Here is a 19,497-nt window from a genome sequence, read left to right as displayed (position 1 = left end):
TTCTCTTGTTGTATACTAAGGTTTTATATTTTCAAGCAAAACATATGGAAGTAGTAACATATGGCTAATAAAGATGAAATCTAACTCAGTTGTAACAACTAGGAACACGATATGACAAAGTTCCCAACTTATTATACCAATCAACAAACTATAAAATGAGAAAGTAGTTGACAAGAATCTATAGTAACTTAAGCATTTGCCCCATGGACTTGATAGATGTTCACTTCAAGACTCTATGATACACTTGCTTGCTATATGATTGGAGCTCATGATTGCTCCAACAACAGGCATTGGCAGAGCGAGTCGTGATGGCAAGGCAGAAATGAAGTCTACCAAATCATTTAGATTCTTATGTGAAGTACCATCAATCTGCATAGCAGCAACAATGTTTTGTTTCATGTCTACTACTCTTTTCTTCACATCTTTGCCTTCTTCACTTAACATGAGTTTTCTTATTGTTTTCTCTATGACCGTTCTCTCGATAGCCTCCAATTCGAACCCAGCCTTGTATATTTGGCTCAGATACCTTGCGTTCACCGGTTGATCTGCTAGAAATGGCCTGCATATCAAAGGGACTTCCTCCAAAATACTTTCAAGTGTAGAATTCCAACCACAATGAGTGAAAAACCCTGCTACCGCGGGATGTGCAAGCACCTGTTTTTGTGGCGCCCATTTCACTATCCGTCCTCTTTCTCCTACCATTTCTTCATAACCATCAGGCAGTGCCTCAGCACATTGAAAACCATAGACAGAGCCAGGTCGAATTACCCACAAGAACGGTTGATCACTATTAGCTAATCCCCAAGCAGTCTCGATTAGCTCTTTGTCATCAATCCTCACTAGGCTACCTAAGCTGACATAGAGAACAGAGTTAGGAGCTTGTCTATCGAGCCAATCGATGCAGCTGTTGTCTTCTTGTAGTATGCTAGTCGATGAGGCCACAGGCACCATTTTGTGAAAAGGTCCTATTGGAAAAAAGGGCACCTTGTAATGTTCCTGAAGGCGTAACAACAATGAATTCTCCAAGTCCTGCATCGTGTTCCATATAGTCGCAACAGATGATCCTATATCACTCATTGATCTGCTGAATTCTAGCAACGGTGCTTGAACTGTATTATTAACAGTAGTAATTGGTATATCCTTAAACCTCAAGGGATGAAGCTCCGGTAACGGATCCAGCAGCTGAGAATCTGAAAATTGCAAGTGAGTAATCAATGCAGACTTAGCGATAAATTTATCGAATATTGAAGCATAGGATGGTGTAATTGCTTTCATACCTTCAAAAGGAAAATACTTTTCTGGTTGCTGTAAAATGGTGAGCATAGAGTGCAAATACGCAGCACTGTAAGTGCGGAGGACAATGCTGGGAAGCCTCAGCTGAGTCGCTACATCGTCGACGAAGAACATGATGTTATCATAAATGATACAAGCTAGCTGATCCCCTTCCTCTTCCATCATACTAACCAGGTAATTTCTCAGGGGTTCCTTACAATTCTTGTTCATACAATTTATATGCACTAAACTCGGGAATGACATGTCGATTCCCTGTAATCCGTCATCCATAGAATGGAAGACGAATTGAGGATGATTGGAATAATTAGGAGCATTGTGTGGAGTATGTGCAACTATAACAGAAAAGCCCTGTGAATGAAGTAGACTTCCAAGCTGTAGCATTGGTGTTAAATGCCCCTGGAGTAGGAATGGTACTAGTACTACACTCTGTTTTCTTTCAACTCTCATCTTTGTTTTCTCTTCTATTCAAAAATTTAGTAGTAGTTTTCTTTGAAGGAAGTTTATGTATAACAGGGGCAGATCTAGCATTGAAGTCTTGGGTTAACGTGAATCAAGTAGTTACCTTTAGCTCAGCTATTGAATAAGTGGTGATGAATTGGGACAACTCACCGTTCTCAATTCCCAAAAAGGAGTAAAAGCCCTCAATCTTGAGATTGGTGCTGTTTGTCTTTATATTATGCAAGTCTTCTAAATCCAATAATTACGTTATCACGTGTGAGACGCTCATATCAAGAAACTAGTTCTCGAATACGTGCAACGCACGTATATTTCATGTTAAGTATTTTTTTTTTTAAGAAAACCATATGAGTTATATGATGTGCATATTTTTAAAATGTTTTTTGTTCTAGTATTTCTTCCATGCCTAGTTACTTATCCAGTTATCAATCAACCTTCTTTCATCTCTACATTTAATTGGGAAGATTTATACTTGCAGATTTATATGAAATAATACTTACCTTCTTCTCTGTAACTATGAGTGTGTTATCACCCCCTATGGTCTTAGCATTTTCTTACATGATCACTATGGAAACTTTGTTAAGTAACGTTGAGACTTGTAATTCATATTCATTTAAAAGTTACATCACTACTTATTTCATAACCTCCGCTTCATTCATAAGTACATAACTCTCTTTTATTATGGTGGAGTATAACTATTTAATTTTTAAGTAAAATTTTCGGTCGAGTTTTATTGTGTGTCGAATTTAACTTTATTAGAGAGTGTTTTATGTTTTACTCTGAAACTTTCTTGGCGTGAATGCGAAGAAAGTTACTAGTCAATCCATCAATGAATTTATTTTTATTTCCAAAAAAAGAAACTTTCTCTCGAATGACTAAAAGCTTGTTTAGATGAGTTTATAGATTATTACTTAAAAGCATAAGCCATGCAAAAATCTGGAAAAAAAGAGAGAAGAAGATGAGGGTGATCACTCAGAATGATAAGCAGTGAAGGTGCTCGACAAAATGGATGAGAGAAAAAAAAAATCAAAGAGCACTTGTGCTCCTAACTGGATATGGAAACAGAGAGAAAAAATCTTACAAATGGATGAAGCCAAGAGAAGATGGTGCAATGTTAAATTAGGTTTGCCAAAAGTTAGTTCGAAAGAGGAGGAAACCTTATAAGAGTCCACCCATCTCATTAACCAAAGATATGAGACTTTTGTCCTCTTTAATATGCAATGAGTTAAAAGATTGATTCCCAGATTGCAAAATATTTGCAGGACAACTATAGCTCCGGATACTCGAGCCCAAGCACCATCCTCTGCTGCTTTTCAGGTACAAAAATCCTCCCTTATGGCTGGCTGCCTTCTAGACTTAACATTTTTAATCACATTCGCAGTTACTTGTTAATGTATTAAAGAATAAACACATTATTTAATCGATTTCAATTCTGTATACGAATAAAATTTGGTAGATATGGAGCACATAGACGCCAATAGGTGAAATTTCACATGCTGGATAGTGATCCTACTTTAGTCTCAGGTTCTTGTTTAGATTAGCCTGATATGAGTGTATTCAACCCTCAATCAAATGCGACTAACCAGACTACTTGGCTAGTCGCATAGAAGACCAAGAAATCATTAATTAATAGAAAAAAGATGTGCCGTGATTTGAACTTAAACTCTTTGGTGAGTATGAAAAAGGAATATCAAGTTAGACCTTGTAGAAAAATGAAACAAGGTGTTCCCAAACCATAGCCAAAATGACATTACTCTTGCCTTCTTCGGCACTTTATGACTGCTCCTCCACCCTTGAACCTGGTAAAACACTCATATATTTTAGAGGAATCTATCATAGTAAGGAGAAGAGCCTTTATTTCTTTCCGAAGACTTAAGATGCAGTATTTAATTAGCAGCAGCACGATCAAGTGATTGAACCTTGACAAATAAACACCCTATTAATTACCTCCCCTCTAGGTAAACCACCCTGTTTCAGAAAATTCCGTGGTGCTCACTCCAACACCTATCATTTCTGCATACAAAGTCGTTCACTAGTATTCACATGATCATAATTGGACTGACTGGGGTGAGATCGGGTCAAGTCCTGGTCTATGTTAAGGGTGGGAATCCAAGTCTGGGACCATGTCATAGTATTTTCCCAGATTATACATAATACTCATGGGACAACATTTTCTTTATGTTAACCGAACACCAGGAAATAAGTAATAAAACCATTTATTTTCCACAAAACTGTTTCTAGGAAAACATATTCGTTCATACCAAACACAACCTTTGTTTTACTAGTTCCCTCGTTGAATACTACATATTATATTTTTAACATAGGGATAACAAAGAGTAAATATATCTAAGTTCTAACAATTAGGAAACAATATGTCAAAGTTCCCAACTTATTAAGCAAATCAATAGACCAAAATAAGAAAGTCTTGTGATTCTAGTCTTATTCTTCCTTTGTGATTAAAGGACTTGTTGTCTTGCCAAGCTAGCAGGCAACAAAAATATGTAATTCTTCTAACTTCAGGACTCTCTGATACACTTGCTTGATGTATCGAATGCCCCAACAACAGGTGTTGGCGGAGGGAGCCGTGATGGCAAGGCAGAAATGAAGTCTACCAAATCATTTAGATTCTTATGTGAAGCACCATCAATCTGCATTCCAGCAACTATCTTTTGTTTCATGTCTACTACTCTTTTCTTCACATCTTTGCCTTCGTCACTTAACATGAGCTTTCTCACTGTTTTCTCTATGACCGTTCTCTCGATAACCTCCAATTCGAACCCAACCTTGTACATGTGGCTCAGATACCTAGCTGTCACCGGCTGGTCGGCTAGAAATGGCCTGCATATCATAGGGACTTCTTCACATATACTTTCAAGCGTAGAATTCCAACCACAATGAGTGAAAAACCCTGCTACCGCGGGATGTGCAAGTATCTGTTTTTGTGGCGCCCATTTCACTATTCGTCCTCTTTCTCCTACCATTTTCTCAAAACCATCAGGCAGTGCCTCAGCACATTGAAAGCCAGAGACAGAGCCCGGTCGAATAACCCACAAGAATGGTTGATCACTATTAGCTAATCCCCAAGCAGTCTCAGTTAGCTCTTTGTCATTAATCCTCATTTGGCTACCTATGCTGACATAAAGAACAGAGTTAGGAACTTGTCTGTCGAGCCACTTGATGCAGCTATCATCTTCTTGTAGTATGCTAGTCGATGAGGCCGTAGGCGCCATTTTGTGAAAAGGGCCTATTGCATAGAAGGGCACCTTGTAATGTTCTTGAAGGCGTAACAATATTGGATTCTCCATGTCTTGCATCGTGTTCCAAATAGTCGCAACAGATGACCCTATATTGTTGATTGCTTTAAAGAAGTCTAGTACCGGTTCTGCAACTGTATTATATACAGCAGGAATTGGTACATCCTTAAACCTCAAGGGATAAAGCTCTGGTAACGGATCCAACAACTGAGAATCTGGAATTGTAGTGAGTAATTAATACAAACTTAAGCGAACTGATACAACATAATGGAAGAAAAAGATTATGGGCTGAATTATACTAGCTGCACTCACTCTGTTCCATTTTACTTGTCTTTTTTTTTTGCACGCCCCATAAGAAAACAATAACTAAAAGTGTAATTTGACCAAATTATCCTAATTATTTGATCTCAATTTAATACTACTATCTTTTCCACCACATTAATTTCTTTTCACATTTATTGAGTAAAAGATAAAAGTGAAAACTATTAGTTAATTATATCTTGGTTTTCTGAAGTGATAATTATCTTGGACCATCTATTTTTTGTAAGGACGACAAGTAACATCGACTGGAAAGGGTGCCTTTCATTTATATTTATATTTTTATTTTCTATAATGTTGGTTTGTGATGAATGTAAAGAGGGAACTTTGTGACTGAAGCATAGTTATTGTTATCGAAATGATTTTTCATTAAAATCTTGAAGCAGAGGATGTGTTTGTTCTCATACCTTCGAAAGGAAAATATTTTTCTGGTTGCTGAAAAATGGTGATCATGGAGTGCAGATATGCAGCACTGGAAGTGTGCAGGACAATGCTGGGAAGCCTTAACTGAGTGGCTACATCATCAACGAAAATCATGACATTATCATAAACGATACAAGCAAGCTGATCACCTTCCTCTTTCATCTTCTTAACAAGGTAGTTTCTGAGAGGCACCTTGCAGTTCTCATTCAAATCATATATGTTCTCTAGACTCGGTAATGATATGTTGATTCCCTTTAATCCATCATCCATAGAATGGAAGACGAATTCAGGATGATTGGAATATTTAGGAGTATTCAATTCAGGATGTGCTATTATAACAGAAAAGCCTTGAGAATAAAGGATACTTCCAAGCTGCAGCATTGGTGTTAAATGCCCCTGGAATGGAAGTGGTACTAGTACTACACTCTGTTTTCTTTGAATTTTCATCTTTTTTTTCTTGAGTTTCTCTTCTATTCAAGAGTTCAGTAATTGTGTTCTTGAAGGAAGTTTATATACACAAGTATTGTTAATTTTGTACTAGTTAATTGAATTTGTTTTAACTTTGGTATTATTAAGGTCAAAACTTCATTTACAAATTTTGTACTGGTCAGTTTGATTTGCTTTACCTTTGCATTATTAAGGTCAAAACTTCATTTACAATTTTTGTAGTATTAATTTCATTTGTTTTACCTTTGTATTAAGGTCAAAACTCCCTTTACAAATTTTTTGTACTAGTTGGTACAATTTGTTTTACCTTAGTATTATTAATGTCAGAACTTCATTTTATCTCACAAAGCTACTCAACGTTGAATTTTATTCCAAAGGTCACTCAACTATGAGTGTTTTACTTATAAAATCACCTAATTTTGATTTTTATTCCAACAGTTACTCACTTATGAAGTCACTCATAATCGAATGTCCATATAAATATCGAATATCAGATGAGTTGAAAACAAAATCAATCAATACTCTTGGGTCAAGTTGGGACCCAGGATTGGGGTCAGGAGTTAGGGTTGAGGTCTCTGGACGGGGTCATGGATCTAGGTTGAGGTTAGGTCCAGAGTTAACTTCGGATTGCAGTTCGTGGCATGGGTTAGTTGTCAGATCCTAGGTTAAGGTTAGGTCAGAGTCTGGTCGAGGATCAAGTTTTGAGTCGGTATTGAGGTCAGGGTTTTGTCTTACATCAGTGTTGGGGTGAGGTCGGGTCGAGTCAAGTCCGTGTCTATGTTATAGGGTGGTTCCAGATCTAGGTGTACATAGATACTCTTGGGACAATAATATTCTTTACTAATCAAAAACTAGAAAATAAGTATGAAAAATCATTTATTTTCCACGAAAATATTTTCCTACCAACTATGAAACAATATGTCAAGGTTCCCAACTTATAAACCAATCAACAAACTAAAGTAAATTGCTTCAGCATTTGCACCATGGACTTGTGAAAAAGTTCACTTCTTATCTTATTCTTCCTTTTGTGATTAAGGACTTATTGTCTTGCTAAGATAGCAGGCAACAAAAATATGTATTTCTTCTAAATTCAGGACTCTCTGATATACTTGCTTGATGTATCGAATGCCCCAACAACAGGTGTTGGCGGAGGGAGCCGTGATGGCAAGGCAGAAATGAAGTCTACCAAATCATTCAGATTCTTTTGTGAAGTGCCATCAATCTGCATTCCAGCAACTATCTTTTGTTTCATGTCTACTACTCTTTTCTTCACATCTTTGCCTTCTTCACTTAACATGAGTTTTCTTATTGTTTTCTCTATGACCGTTCTCTCGATAGCCTCCAATTCGAATCCAACCTTGTATATTTGGCTCAGATACCTAGCGTTCACCAGTTGGTCTGCTAGAAATGGCCTGCATATCATAGGGACTTCTTCACATATACTTTCAAGCGTAGAACTCCAACCACAATGAGTGAAAAACCCTGCTACCGCGGGATGTGCAAGCACCTGTTTTTGTGGCACCCATTTCACTATTCGTCCTCTTTCTCCTACCATTTTCTCAAAACCATCAGGCAGTGCCTCAGCACATTGAAAGCCAGAGACAGAGCCCGGTCGAATAACCCACAAGAATGGTTGATCACTATTAGCTAATCCCCAAGCAGTCTCAGTTAGCTCTTTGTCATTAATCCTCATTTGGCTACCTATGCTGACATAAAGAACAGAGTTAGGAACTTGTCTGTCGAGCCACATGATGCAGCTATTATCTTCTTCTAGTATGCTAGTCGATGAGGCCATAGGCGCCATTTTGTGAAAAGGGCCAATTGCATAGAAGGGCACCTTGTAATGTTCTTGAAGGCGTAACAATATTGGATACTCCATGTCTTGCATCGTATTCCAAATAGTCGCAACAGATGACCCTATATTGTTGATTGCTTTAAAGAAGTCTAGTACCGGTTCAGCAACTGTATTATTAACAGCAGGAATTGGTACATCCTTAAACCTCAAGGGATGAAGCTCTGGTAACGGATCCAACAACTGAGAATCTGGAATCGTAGTGAGTAATTAATACAAACTTAAGCGAACTGATACAACATAATGGAAGAAAAATATTATAGGCTGAATTATACTTGCTGCACTCACTTTGTTCCATTTTACTTGTCATTTTTTTTGCACGTCCCATAAGAAAACAATAACTAAAAGTGTAATTTGATCTCAATTTAATACTGCTATCTTTTCCACCACATTAATTTCTTTCCACATTTATTGAGTAAAGATAAAAGCGAAAACTATTAGTTAATTATATCTTGGTTTTCTGAAGTGACAATTATCTTGGACTATCTATTTTTTGTAAGGACGACAAGTAAAGGGTGCCTTTCATTTTTATTTTTATTTTTATTTTCTATAATGTTGGCTTGTGATGAATGTAACGAGGGAACTTTGTGACTGAAGCATAGTTATTGTTATCGAAATGATTTTTCATTAAATTCTTGAATCAGAGGATGTGTTTGTTCTCATACCTTCGAAAGGAAAATATTTTTCTGGTTGCTGAAAAATGGTGATCATGGAGTGCAGATATGCAGCACTGGAAGTGTGCAGGACAATGCTGGGAAGCCTTAACTGAGTGGCTACATCATCAACGAAAATCATGACATTATCATAAACGATACAAGCAAGCTGATCACCTTCCTCTTTCATCTTCTTAACAAGGTAGTTTCTGAGAGGCACCTTGCAGTTCTCATTCAAATCATATATGTTCTCTAGACTCGGTGATGATATGTTGATTCCCTTTAATACGTCATCCATAGAATGGAAGACGAATTCAGGATGATTGGAATATTTAGGAGTATTGAATTCAGGATGAGCTATTATAACAGAAAAGCCTTGAGAATGAAGGATACTTCCAAGCTGCAGCATTGGTGTTAAATGCCCCTGGCATGGAAGTGGTACTAGTACTACACTCTGTTTTCTTTGAGTTTTCATCTTTGTTTTATTGAGTTTCTCTTCTATTCAAGAGTTCAGTAATTGTGTTTTTGAAGGAAGTTTATATATATAAGTATTGTTAATTTTGTACTAGTTAATTTAATTTGTTTTACCTTTGTATAATTAAGTTCAAATCTTCATTTACAAATTTTGTATTGGTTAGTTTGACTTGGTTTACCTTTGTATTATTAAGGTAAAAACTTCATTTACAAATTTTGTATTGGTTAGTTTGACTTGGTTTACCTTTGTATTATTAATGGTCAAAACTTCATTTGCAAATTTTGTATTGGTTAGTTTGACTTGGTTTACCTTTGTATTATTAAGGTAAAAACTTTATTTACAAATTTTGTATTGGTTAGTTTGACTTGGTTTACCTTTGTATTATTAAAGATCAAAACGTCATTTACAAATTTTGTATTGGTTAGTTTGACTTGCTTTACCTTTGTATTATTAAGGTCAAAACTTCATTTACAAATTTTGTATTGGTTAGTTTGACTTGGTTTACCTTTGTATTATTAAGGTCAAAACTTCATTTACAAATTTTGTATTGGTTAGTTTGACTTGGTTTACCTTTGTATTATTAATGGTCAAAACTTCATTTGCAAATTTTGTATTGGTTAGTTTGACTTGGTTTACCTTTGTATTATTAAGGTAAAAACTTTATTTACAAATTTTGTATTGGTTAGTTTGACTTGGTTTACCTTTGTATTATTAAAGATCAAAACGTCATTTACAAATTTTGTATTGGTTAGTTTGACTTGCTTTACCTTTGTATTATTAAGGTCAAAACTTCATTTACAAATTTTGTATTGGTTAGTTTGACTTGGTTTACCTTTGTATTATTAAGGTCAAAACTTCATTTACAAATTTTGTATTGGTTAGTTTGACTTGGTTTACCTTTGTATTATTAATGGTCAAAACTTCATTTGCAAATTTTGTATTGGTTAGTTTGACTTGGTTTACCTTTGTATTATTAAGGTAAAAACTTTATTTACAAATTTTGTATTGGTTAGTTTGACTTGGTTTACCTTTGTATTATTAAAGATCAAAACGTCATTTACAAATTTTGTATTGGTTAGTTTGACTTGCTTTACCTTTGTATTATTAAGGTCAAAACTTCATTTACAAATTTTGTATTGGTTAGTTTGACTTGCTTTACCTTTGTATTATTAAGGTCAAAACTTCATTTACAAATTTTGTATTGGTTAGTTTGACTTGGTTTACCTTTGTATTATTAAGGTAAAAACTTTATTTACAATTTTTGTACTACTTAATTTAATTTGTTTTACCTTTGTATTATTAAGGTAAAAACTTCATTTTATCTCAGAAAGCTACTCAACTTTGAATTTCATTCCAAAGGTTACTCAACTATGAGTATTTTACTTACAATGTCACACAATTTTGATTTTTATTTTAACAGTTACTCACTTAAGAAGTCACTCATAATCGAATGTCCATATAAATATCTAGTATCAAATGAGTTGAAAACAAAATCAATATTGGGATAATGCACAAGTACCCCCAACCTATGCCCGAAATCTCAGAGACATACTTAAACTAAACTAAGGTCCTATTACCCCGCAGAACTTATTTTGTTAACAATTTTCTACTCCTTTTCGGCATACATGAGACTATCTTGTGGGCCCAACGCTGGTTGACATTTTTTTCAAACTAGTGCCACGTAGGCCAAAAAGGGGTAAAAAATTACTTAATAAGTTCAGGGAGTAATAGGACCTTAGTATAGTATAAGTGTGGCTTTGTGATTTCGGGCATAGGTTGAGGGGGTACTTGTGCATTTTTCCTATACTCTTGGGTCAAGTTGGGACCCGGGATTGGGGTCAGGAGTTTGTGGTTGAGGTCTCTGGACGGGGTCATGGATCTAGGTTGAGGTTAGGTCCAGAGTTAACTTCGGATTGCAGTTCGTGACATGGGGTCAGTTGTCAGATCCTAGGTTAAGGTTAGGTCATAGTCTGGTCGAGGATCAAGTTTTGAGTCGGTGTTGAGGTCAGGGTTTTGTCTTAGGTCAGTGTTGGGGTAAGGTCAGGTCGAGTCAAGTCCGTGTTTATGTTATAGGGTGGTTCCAGATCTAGGTGTACATAGATACTCTTGGGACAATAATATTCTTTACTAATCAAAAACTAAAAAATAAGTTTGAAAATCATTTATTTTCCACGAAAATATTTTCCTACCAACTAGAAAACAATATGTCAAGGTTCCCAACTTATAAACCAATCAACAAACTAAAGTAAATTGCTTCAGCATTTGCACCATGGATTTATGAAAAGTTCACTTCTTATCTTATTCTTCCTTTTGTGATTAAGGACTTATTGTCTTGCCAAGCTAAGGGGCCACAGAAATATGGTTTGAGCTCAAAAATAACTTCAAGACTCTATGATACACTTGCTTGCTATGTGGTTTGAGCTCATGATTGCCCCAAAGACAGGCGTTGGCGGAGCGAGTCGTGATGGCAAGGCAGAAATGAAGTCTACCAAATCATTCAGATTCTTATGTGAAGTGCAATCAATCTGCATTCCAGCAACTATCTTTTGTTTCATGTCTGCTACTCTTTTCTTCACATCTTTGCCTTCTTCACTTAACATGAGTTTTCTTATTGTTTTCTCTATGACCGTTCTCTCGATAACCTCCAATTCGAACCCAACCTTGTATATTTGGCTCAGATACCTTGCGTTCACCAGTTGGTCTGCTAGAAATGGCCTGCACACCATAGGGACTTCTTCACATATACTTTCAAGCGTAGAATTCCAACCACAATGAGTGAAAAACCCTGCTACCGCGGGATGTGCAAGCACCTGTTTTTGTGGTGCCCATTTCACTATTCGTCCTCTTTCTCCTACCATTTTCTCAAAACCATCAGGCAGTGCCTCAGCACATTGAAAGCCAGAGACAGAGCCAGGTCGAATAACCCACAAGAACGGTTGATCGCTATTAGCTAATCCCCAAGCAGTCTCAATCAACTCTTTGTGATCAATCCTCACTAGGCTACCCAAGCTGACATAGAGAACAGAGTTAGGGGCTTGTCTATCGAGCCACTCGATGCAGCTATTGTCTTCTTCTAGTATGCTAGTCGATGAGACCAAAGATGCCATTTTGTGTACCGGGCCTATTGGAAAAAAGGGCACCTTGTAATGTTCTTGAAGGCGTAACAACATTGAACTCTCCAAGTCTTGCATCGTGTTCCATATAGTCGCGACAGATGATCCTATATCACTCATTGCTCTACAGAAGTCTAGTATCGGTTCTGGAACTGTATTATTGATGATAGGAAACGGTACATCCTTAAATCTCAAGGGATGAAGCTCCGGTAACGGATCCAGCAGCTGAGAATCTGAAAATTGTAGTGAGTAATCAATGCAAGGAAAAAATGTACCGAAATATTTTACTGAAACTGTAAAAATAACAACTTATTCTACTTGTCATTTTTTTTCATTTAGATATTGAAGCAGAGGATGTGTACTTGTTCTCATATACCTTCAAAAGGTAAATATATTTCAGGTTGCTGTAAAATGGTGATCATAGAGTGCAAATACGCAGCGCTGAAAGTGCGCAGGACAATGCTGGGAAGCTTCAACTGAGTCGCTACATCATCGACAAAGAACATGACGTTGTCATAAACGATACAAGCAAGCTGATCACCTTCCTCTTCCATCATACTAACAAGGTAGTTTCTGAGAGGCGCCTTGCAGTTTTCGTTCATATCATATATGTTTTCTAAACTCGGGAATGACATGTCGATTCCCTGTAATCCGTCATCCATAGAATGGAAGACGAATTGTGGATGATTGGAATAATTAGGAGTATTGTATTGAGTATGTGCAACTATAACAGAAAAGCCTTGTGAATGAAGGATACTACCAAGCTGTAGCATTGGTGTTAAATGCCCCTGGTATGGGTGTGGCACCAGTACTACACTCTGTTTTCTTTCTATTTTCATCTTTTGATTTCTTAAATTTCTGTTTCTTGAAGGAAGTTTATATATAGTATGAGGACTGCAGGGGCGGATCTAGCAAAGTAGCGGTAGTTTACGTGAACGTAATAACTTTTGTTGAAATCATGTATTTGTATCAAATATTGTGTTTGAATGAAGTTCCGATTTTCCTTAAGCTCTTCAAAAATAAATGAAAGTTTTCATATTATGCACCCTTCAACACATCTCATCTTACTCCTACGCCAATAGTCTCTCATTCTCACCTTTTATAGTATTTGTCTAAGTTATATACAAATATTTTTTTTATTTACGTACCAAAGTAAGAAATTCACTTAATTTACTAGAAAACAGTTTTCATAAATTTTATTTCCCTCGTATCAAATACATCCTAAGAAATTCACTAAAAAAAATCGATATGAAATTTATTATTATTATGTATTAACTTGAAATCGTTATAAAAATCTATAAAGTTATGGTCATGAATATATTCTTTTTTTTTTCGGAGTTGAAAAAAATTTAAAATTCAACTTTGAATAATATCAAAAAATTGGTTTCATTCCTTGTACTCTAAATTTCTCACAAAAATTAAAAATGACTCTAATTTTTAAATAATCATTTTTTATTAAAATTTCGAATTTCATAATTTTCACAATAGCCTAAGAGTTTGGAATATTGTGGTGCTACTTTGATATTAAATGAGTGGTAATGAAATTGGCACAACTCACCATTGTTAATCACAAAAAGGGGTGTAATTCTAGAACTATGATTTCTTTGGAGGTTTAGCCACAAGTAGAAGATGCCTCGAACTTGACAATGGTATTATTTGTCTTTTTAGTGTATTGTCTTATAGTCTAACTAATTCTAGAAACATATATTGCATATTTATTTTAAAATATTTTATATAAATTTTATATAGTAAATGATATATTTTCTTCAATTCAAATTTATTGGTATTTACTAAAAATATATTGTTTTTACAATTGAAAGTTCATGTATCTTCCTAATAAAAAGAACACAAATTCTTAATTATAAAATTTACTAAAAGTGTATAAATGGTTGATTCATGTACTAATATGATGATTTACTATTCAATATTTAGTTTATTAAATAATTTATAACATTAATATTTAATGTAGGAATAGAATTGTAATCTAACTTTTTCCTAACATATATATACACACGATGATATGATATTATCATCTTAGTTTACTTAATTAATTGTTAATTATGCTTTCTTTTTTCTTTTGTATGTGAATGGTTCATAAGAATTTGATATTATTCGGTATTATTAAAATTGTTGAAAGACTAAAAGATTGCAATTTATTCAACTCCTAAATTTTGTAACTCTTTATTTATTTACTTTTTGGTAATTAAAATTCAAGTTTCACAATGATCTTTTTTGGCATAGACAAAATAAAGATAAAGACTTAGACTCAACAATCTTAAGATCCAACATACTGCTACATGAAATTAGATCCTTTATAATACTCTTATTCTCGAATTAATTAGAGAGTGTGATATAAAAAATATAACTCATGAGGGTTATTTAAAAAATAATTTCACAAATGAACTGAAATCAACATATATATTTTGATTCCTACTTCACGTGAGTGTTGAAGTATTATTATTAGATAAAATCAAAAATATTAGCAAGTCATAACATTGTTGCAATTAACACAACTTTCACTTCTTCTTCAAATCAGAACATCAAACATCTTAATAGAGTAATACTTAACCGTAACTAACTAAATAAAAATAATAGGAAAAAAAAAGAGCTATCAGCTTAAATCCTGGATAAAGGCGTTCATGATGTTATGAATATCTTTTTATTTATTCAAACTAATAACATTTTTAACTACATCTATCGGCCCTTGTATCATGACATAATTATTAGGAGAGATGATATATGAGCAATAGCAGTGGAACCCACACATTAAAGATAAATAATGAAAAAGAAGAAGGACATGTGGTAATTGAAACTCAAGAAGAGAGCCTCAATGAATTTATCATGATTTACTGAAGTGACTATTTATAAAGTTATATAACTATAATTGGAAGTTGAAAAGACGTTCCAAACATTGGATTAGTTTAGTAAAATGAAAAGTTATTCTAGAGTATTGAAAATGCTGAAATAAATGACAATTACAAGTAAATTAATCCACCTCTTTGTATACTCAAATACTTAATTGATTGTTATTAAAGTTTAAGTATGCAATGTATGTGTACATTATGGAGTAATATTGAAATATGATGATTTTCTTTATTATTGATAGAATATTTAATTAGTAATATTTTTATAATAATTTTATTCAATGTAAAATAAAATAATAATTTAATTTTTCACTTTGAAACTTTCCATTGATAATAATATACGTTAACATGATAATTTGGTATCGTAAAATAATATCAAGAAAGTTGTCTCTTTATGTAGATATTTTTCACACTTACTTTCCTTTCAACATTTACTATTTGTTTTTTTGTGTTTGAGCAGACCGGGAGGTGGGAAGTCACGATAATTTTAATAGCTCGGTTAGTTGAAAATATTTATCTTATTAATTTAGAATAGCTCGATTAGTTGAAAATATTATCTTATTAATTAGGATTTGATTCTTTATCTTCTAATTCAATTCAACTTTTTAAACATATATATGACCACTATATGTATTGTATTCGATTTTTATGAAAATATTCTTTTATTTTACCCAACAATAACACAACGGCGGAGCCAAAAACTTGACTAAGGTGTGTCAAAATATAAAGAAATAAAATTGTGTAAAAGTCAAGGAGTATCAGTATATATATATATATATATATATATTATACCCTAGCTACACGTAATTCTCTAACAAAGGGGCGACAGTCGACACCCCTCAATTACATGTGGCTCTGTAGTGAGGTTGAAAAGGGTAGAGTATATATAGAGAGGCTATTTTCGAAAGATTTTATTATTTTACCCAAATACTGCAAACGTGCATCTAAAATAAGTCAAACAGAATAAGCTTGCTTTAAGTTGGGAAAAAAACTTATTTATTACTCAAATAAATTCATGATCAAAGTATTGAAATAACTCTTACATGTACTCTCTTGTATACATACTACAAGCAGGCACTTGAATAGAGGGAATGTGGACAAATACAATTGAAAGAGGAGCAATAGAAATTGGATGAGAGGGGTTTACTCTTACAGGTTCTAACAGAGGGATTCTTCCAAAATGATCCACATTAAGTTCATTTCCATTCAAAAGCACTGTTTGGCTATGTAAATCACCATCTTTGGCTGTGAGGTGATATTCTTCCCTCTCAATTTCGTGTCTCGCGTTCTGATCATTCGTGACTTGTAGCAGCATTGGCGACTCGTTTGTGTTAGCAACTGTGACTGAAAGACTAATATTAACTGTTATACTACTATGCATGTTGATCAACATCAGTGCGATTCCTTCCTGCAACATATCGATTTATGTATTTAGACATCACAATCTCTCATGTACAAATTTACCCTATTTATACTTACAGAAGATTTTGAACAGTGAGCGTATGAGCGTAGTTTTTTCATTCCTTGGAACTGTGTCGATAGAACATTCCTTCCCATCAAACGGTGCCATAAAAGAGCACTGTATGCATGAAAGAGATATGCAAGTAACGATAAGTATAATGCTAAACGAGTATGTTACATTACGAAGTTAAACATGTTCTACATTAGTTCAGTAGATGATGCAGTTAGTCTTGTTTTGGAGAAAAACAACATTGAAAAGCTAGCTTCTAAGGCATACCCGTAATAATCAGGATTTGGATGAAAGGTTGTGGTATTGAGGAGACCGTAGTTGCCACCAACCAATGTTTGTCGACAATATGTCTTAGTATCGAACGTGGCTGACATCCCCATCTGATCCAAGTACCTACATATTGCAAGAAGCAAAATCACTTCTATGAAATATTGACATGAAAGTTATCAGAGGTATAGGTAGACCAGTTAGGTTGAATTATTACCAAAAGCCGGACACAAAGCTATTCGAAACAAGATTGCGACCACTGTTATAAACTCCTCCACTTTCACCAACCCATGCTACAGCTGAAGTTCCAGAGTTTCGGAGAACGCCTTGAAGATTTTGCAAGTATTTGGATTCTTCATCCAGATGAGAAGGTTCAAGTATTTTCTGAACTAGGTTGGTGTCGTCGCCTAAATATGAGATGATCCGTTATTACAATCACAATGGCTGAGCTAGGAGCCTAGGATTACGGGAAAATTAAAGCTTACAACAACAACAACATTCTCACATAAAAAGAGCTTAACGTACCTCCACCAACACTGTAAATGTGATGTGTAACTACTTGAAGAGAATTAGATGCTTTATTTATAAATTTCGGAAACCAAATAGCATCAAATATTCCTCCTGGTGCAAGGATTAATGGCATAACATCCTTCCCTTTATATATATCTTGCACTAATTTTTGAAGAGCTATAATATCACAAGCGTACTGATCGGCTGAAATAGCTGGACCTATTCCGTTTCCATTCAATTCATTTCCTGGAAAGAAACTACAAAATGTAAATCAAATGTAGCAGAGAGTAGGCCAAAAGATGAAATATCAGTCATCTTAGAGTTGGCTTGTAATATTGTGTTCCTATGGAAGGAAGTGATCCATGCGAACCTGTCTTATGGAAGCCCTTTGACATTTATTTTCTTGATCGAGAGAAAGATTATGCATATCCTGTCAACTACAACGGAAACATTCCCTATCGCTACTTACTGGAAATTGATGCATATGCTCTTTCATCGATAACAAAAAAGAATACTAGACCACAATACAAGGATATTCTCATACTACTTGCTCCTTACAGTATTGTTAATTCTATTACATTTATGCTACATTTGCGTATCTGCATACCCTTAATATAACTGTAGTTAAAGAATGGAGAGAGTTTCATACCAAGCTCCCAGCCGTGGATATTATAACCTCTGCTAACCGTATATCTGATTAAAGACTCTGCATTGCTAGAATCCCAATCTCCCAAAGCAGTGCGGCCGTCAGAAGCTATTTTCTTTCCATTTAAAGTATTCAACCCAAAAGTTACTTTTGCCCTGCAATGATATACATAATAGCTCTTCACTAACAAGAACTCAGTCCATAACTATCACGTCCCCTATACGATTTTCCTCACTCAAGTTTAAAATGCAGAAAACTGCTTGAAGTAAAGTTACCCCGTTTTCTTGAAGAATTCGTTGAGTTCATCCCAACGAGACAAAGGCAAGCAACCTTGGGTGAATTTAAACAGCTCTGTATCATCATGGAAAAATGGAAGACATGGTTGTTTATCATGCATCGTTTGGTATATTAGTTTATCTTGCAATGTACCTCCAAGTCTAATTGTTAATGGAGAAAACGCTGCAAAATGCAGGAGAAAACGTTTCAATTGTTACTCATTAATCAGAAAACTACTGAACAAATTTTTGAAGGTATCATAGATAGGTGGTTCTCCAAAAATTTATACCTCTAATTGCATTAACTAATACCTTGTTGCTTAGATCCTGCAATAAAAAACACTTCCCATCAGTTCAATGAGATGTAAAGTTGAACCTAACATAATAGGCTCAAGTGCGTAGCTTAGTAGTCAATAAAGTAGATCGAGAATCACCGCTCAACACACCTAACCGCCCCTCTTGACCTTCACAACACCCAAATCACATCCGATATTGTTTTACTAGATAACGTATAAATACTTATTTTTTTGTTACTTACCGAGCATTAGAAAATAAATAATATCTTCATTTTTATCATAGAAAGGTTCGTTTTCTATTCTTCCTTTGAGTACCGGAGAAATTATGAAGAGGAAAACTTACAAGATTAAGAAGAGAAGCATTTCCCCAGCTACAAGTTCCATAGTCACATTTAGTAGGAGGCCACCAATCTAAAGTTGCACAAATAAAATCTTTATCAATTTTTGCTATTGAAGAAACCCCATCAATGTAAAGAATCCCTTCTTCAACAATATCTCCTGCTCTTGAAATTTGGGTGAAGTACAAGGACAATAACAAAAAGTACAACACCAACAAGCATTTGAAGGAAGAAGCCATTTGCATTAGTTCCAGTAAAGTAATTTTAGACTCTGCTGAAATTTGGTCTCAACTTCTCTTATATTTTCTTCTCTTTTTTTGGAATTTTATAATGAAAATAGCATTACCTGTCGGATTAGATGCATAAAAAACATAAATTATAGTTACATGTGGGAATCGTGTGCGCCCTCCATCATTACTCCGTTTACTTTTACTTATTATATTTAAATATAACACATTTGAAAATAATATTTTATTTGTTCACTTTTACCTATACATATGAGAAATTATACTCTCTTTTTTTTCACTTTTACCTATCACTTATTTC

At 34.7% G+C, this 19,497-nt stretch overlaps 5 protein-coding genes and 1 long non-coding RNA gene across 8 annotated transcripts; 1 reads left to right on the top strand and 5 right to left on the bottom strand.

The window, feature by feature from the left end:
* Positions 1-89: 89 nt before the first annotated feature.
* Positions 90-1,740, bottom strand: LOC101268240 (UDP-glycosyltransferase 76E1-like). Its single transcript, XM_004249595.5, has 2 exons — positions 1,278-1,740; positions 90-1,190 (listed from the first exon to the last, which is right to left on the bottom strand). The coding sequence occupies exons 1-2, from the start codon at positions 1,738-1,740 to the stop codon at positions 226-228; spliced, it is 1,428 nt and encodes a 475-aa protein (XP_004249643.3). The 3' UTR covers positions 90-225.
* Positions 1,330-9,683, top strand: LOC104644388 (uncharacterized). 3 transcript variants are annotated; one of them, XR_011211885.1, is made up of 5 exons: positions 1,330-1,467; positions 1,566-3,066; positions 5,784-5,918; positions 6,017-8,245; positions 8,764-9,683. It is a non-coding gene; the product is annotated as an uncharacterized lncRNA (long non-coding RNA). The 3 variants fall into 3 exon arrangements; XR_011211884.1 differs by lacking the exon at positions 1,330-1,467 and having other exon boundaries at positions 1,572-1,703; positions 1,807-3,066; XR_011211883.1 differs by lacking the exon at positions 1,330-1,467 and having other exon boundaries at positions 1,960-3,066; positions 6,017-6,154.
* On the bottom strand, positions 3,984-6,191 carry LOC101258425 (UDP-glycosyltransferase 76E1-like). The gene is made up of 2 exons (XM_004249775.5): positions 5,729-6,191; positions 3,984-5,218 (listed from the first exon to the last, which is right to left on the bottom strand). Exons 1-2 carry the CDS (start codon positions 6,189-6,191, stop codon positions 4,266-4,268), a joined length of 1,416 nt encoding a protein of 471 aa, XP_004249823.4. The 3' UTR covers positions 3,984-4,265.
* Positions 7,051-9,171, bottom strand: LOC101258117 (UDP-glycosyltransferase 76E1-like). Its single transcript, XM_069290088.1, has 2 exons — positions 8,709-9,171; positions 7,051-8,234 (listed from the first exon to the last, which is right to left on the bottom strand). Exons 1-2 carry the CDS (start codon positions 9,169-9,171, stop codon positions 7,282-7,284), a joined length of 1,416 nt encoding a protein of 471 aa, XP_069146189.1. The 3' UTR covers positions 7,051-7,281.
* A 1,627-nt stretch (positions 9,684-11,310) lies between the features above and the next one.
* Positions 11,311-13,376, bottom strand: UGT76E1 (UDP-glycosyltransferase 76E1). The gene is made up of 2 exons (NM_001361347.1): positions 12,661-13,376; positions 11,311-12,517 (listed from the first exon to the last, which is right to left on the bottom strand). The coding sequence occupies exons 1-2, from the start codon at positions 13,121-13,123 to the stop codon at positions 11,553-11,555; spliced, it is 1,428 nt and encodes a 475-aa protein (NP_001348276.1). The 5' UTR covers positions 13,124-13,376; the 3' UTR covers positions 11,311-11,552.
* A 2,745-nt stretch (positions 13,377-16,121) lies between these two features.
* On the bottom strand, positions 16,122-19,300 carry LOC101256537 (heparanase-like protein 3). The gene is made up of 9 exons (XM_004249554.4): positions 18,957-19,300; positions 18,608-18,644; positions 18,318-18,501; positions 18,046-18,197; positions 17,412-17,642; positions 17,104-17,293; positions 16,887-17,012; positions 16,628-16,727; positions 16,122-16,556 (listed from the first exon to the last, which is right to left on the bottom strand). Exons 1-9 carry the CDS (start codon positions 19,194-19,196, stop codon positions 16,188-16,190), a joined length of 1,629 nt encoding a protein of 542 aa, XP_004249602.1. The 5' UTR covers positions 19,197-19,300; the 3' UTR covers positions 16,122-16,187.
* Positions 19,301-19,497: the final 197 nt, after the last annotated feature.

The sequence above is a fragment of the Solanum lycopersicum genome, chromosome 10 (genome assembly GCF_036512215.1).
Source record: "Solanum lycopersicum chromosome 10, SLM_r2.1".
NCBI lineage: Eukaryota > Viridiplantae > Streptophyta > Magnoliopsida > Solanales > Solanaceae > Solanum > Solanum lycopersicum.
Note: the sequence above shows the minus strand (reverse complement) of the source record. Positions and strands in the feature narration are given on the sequence as shown.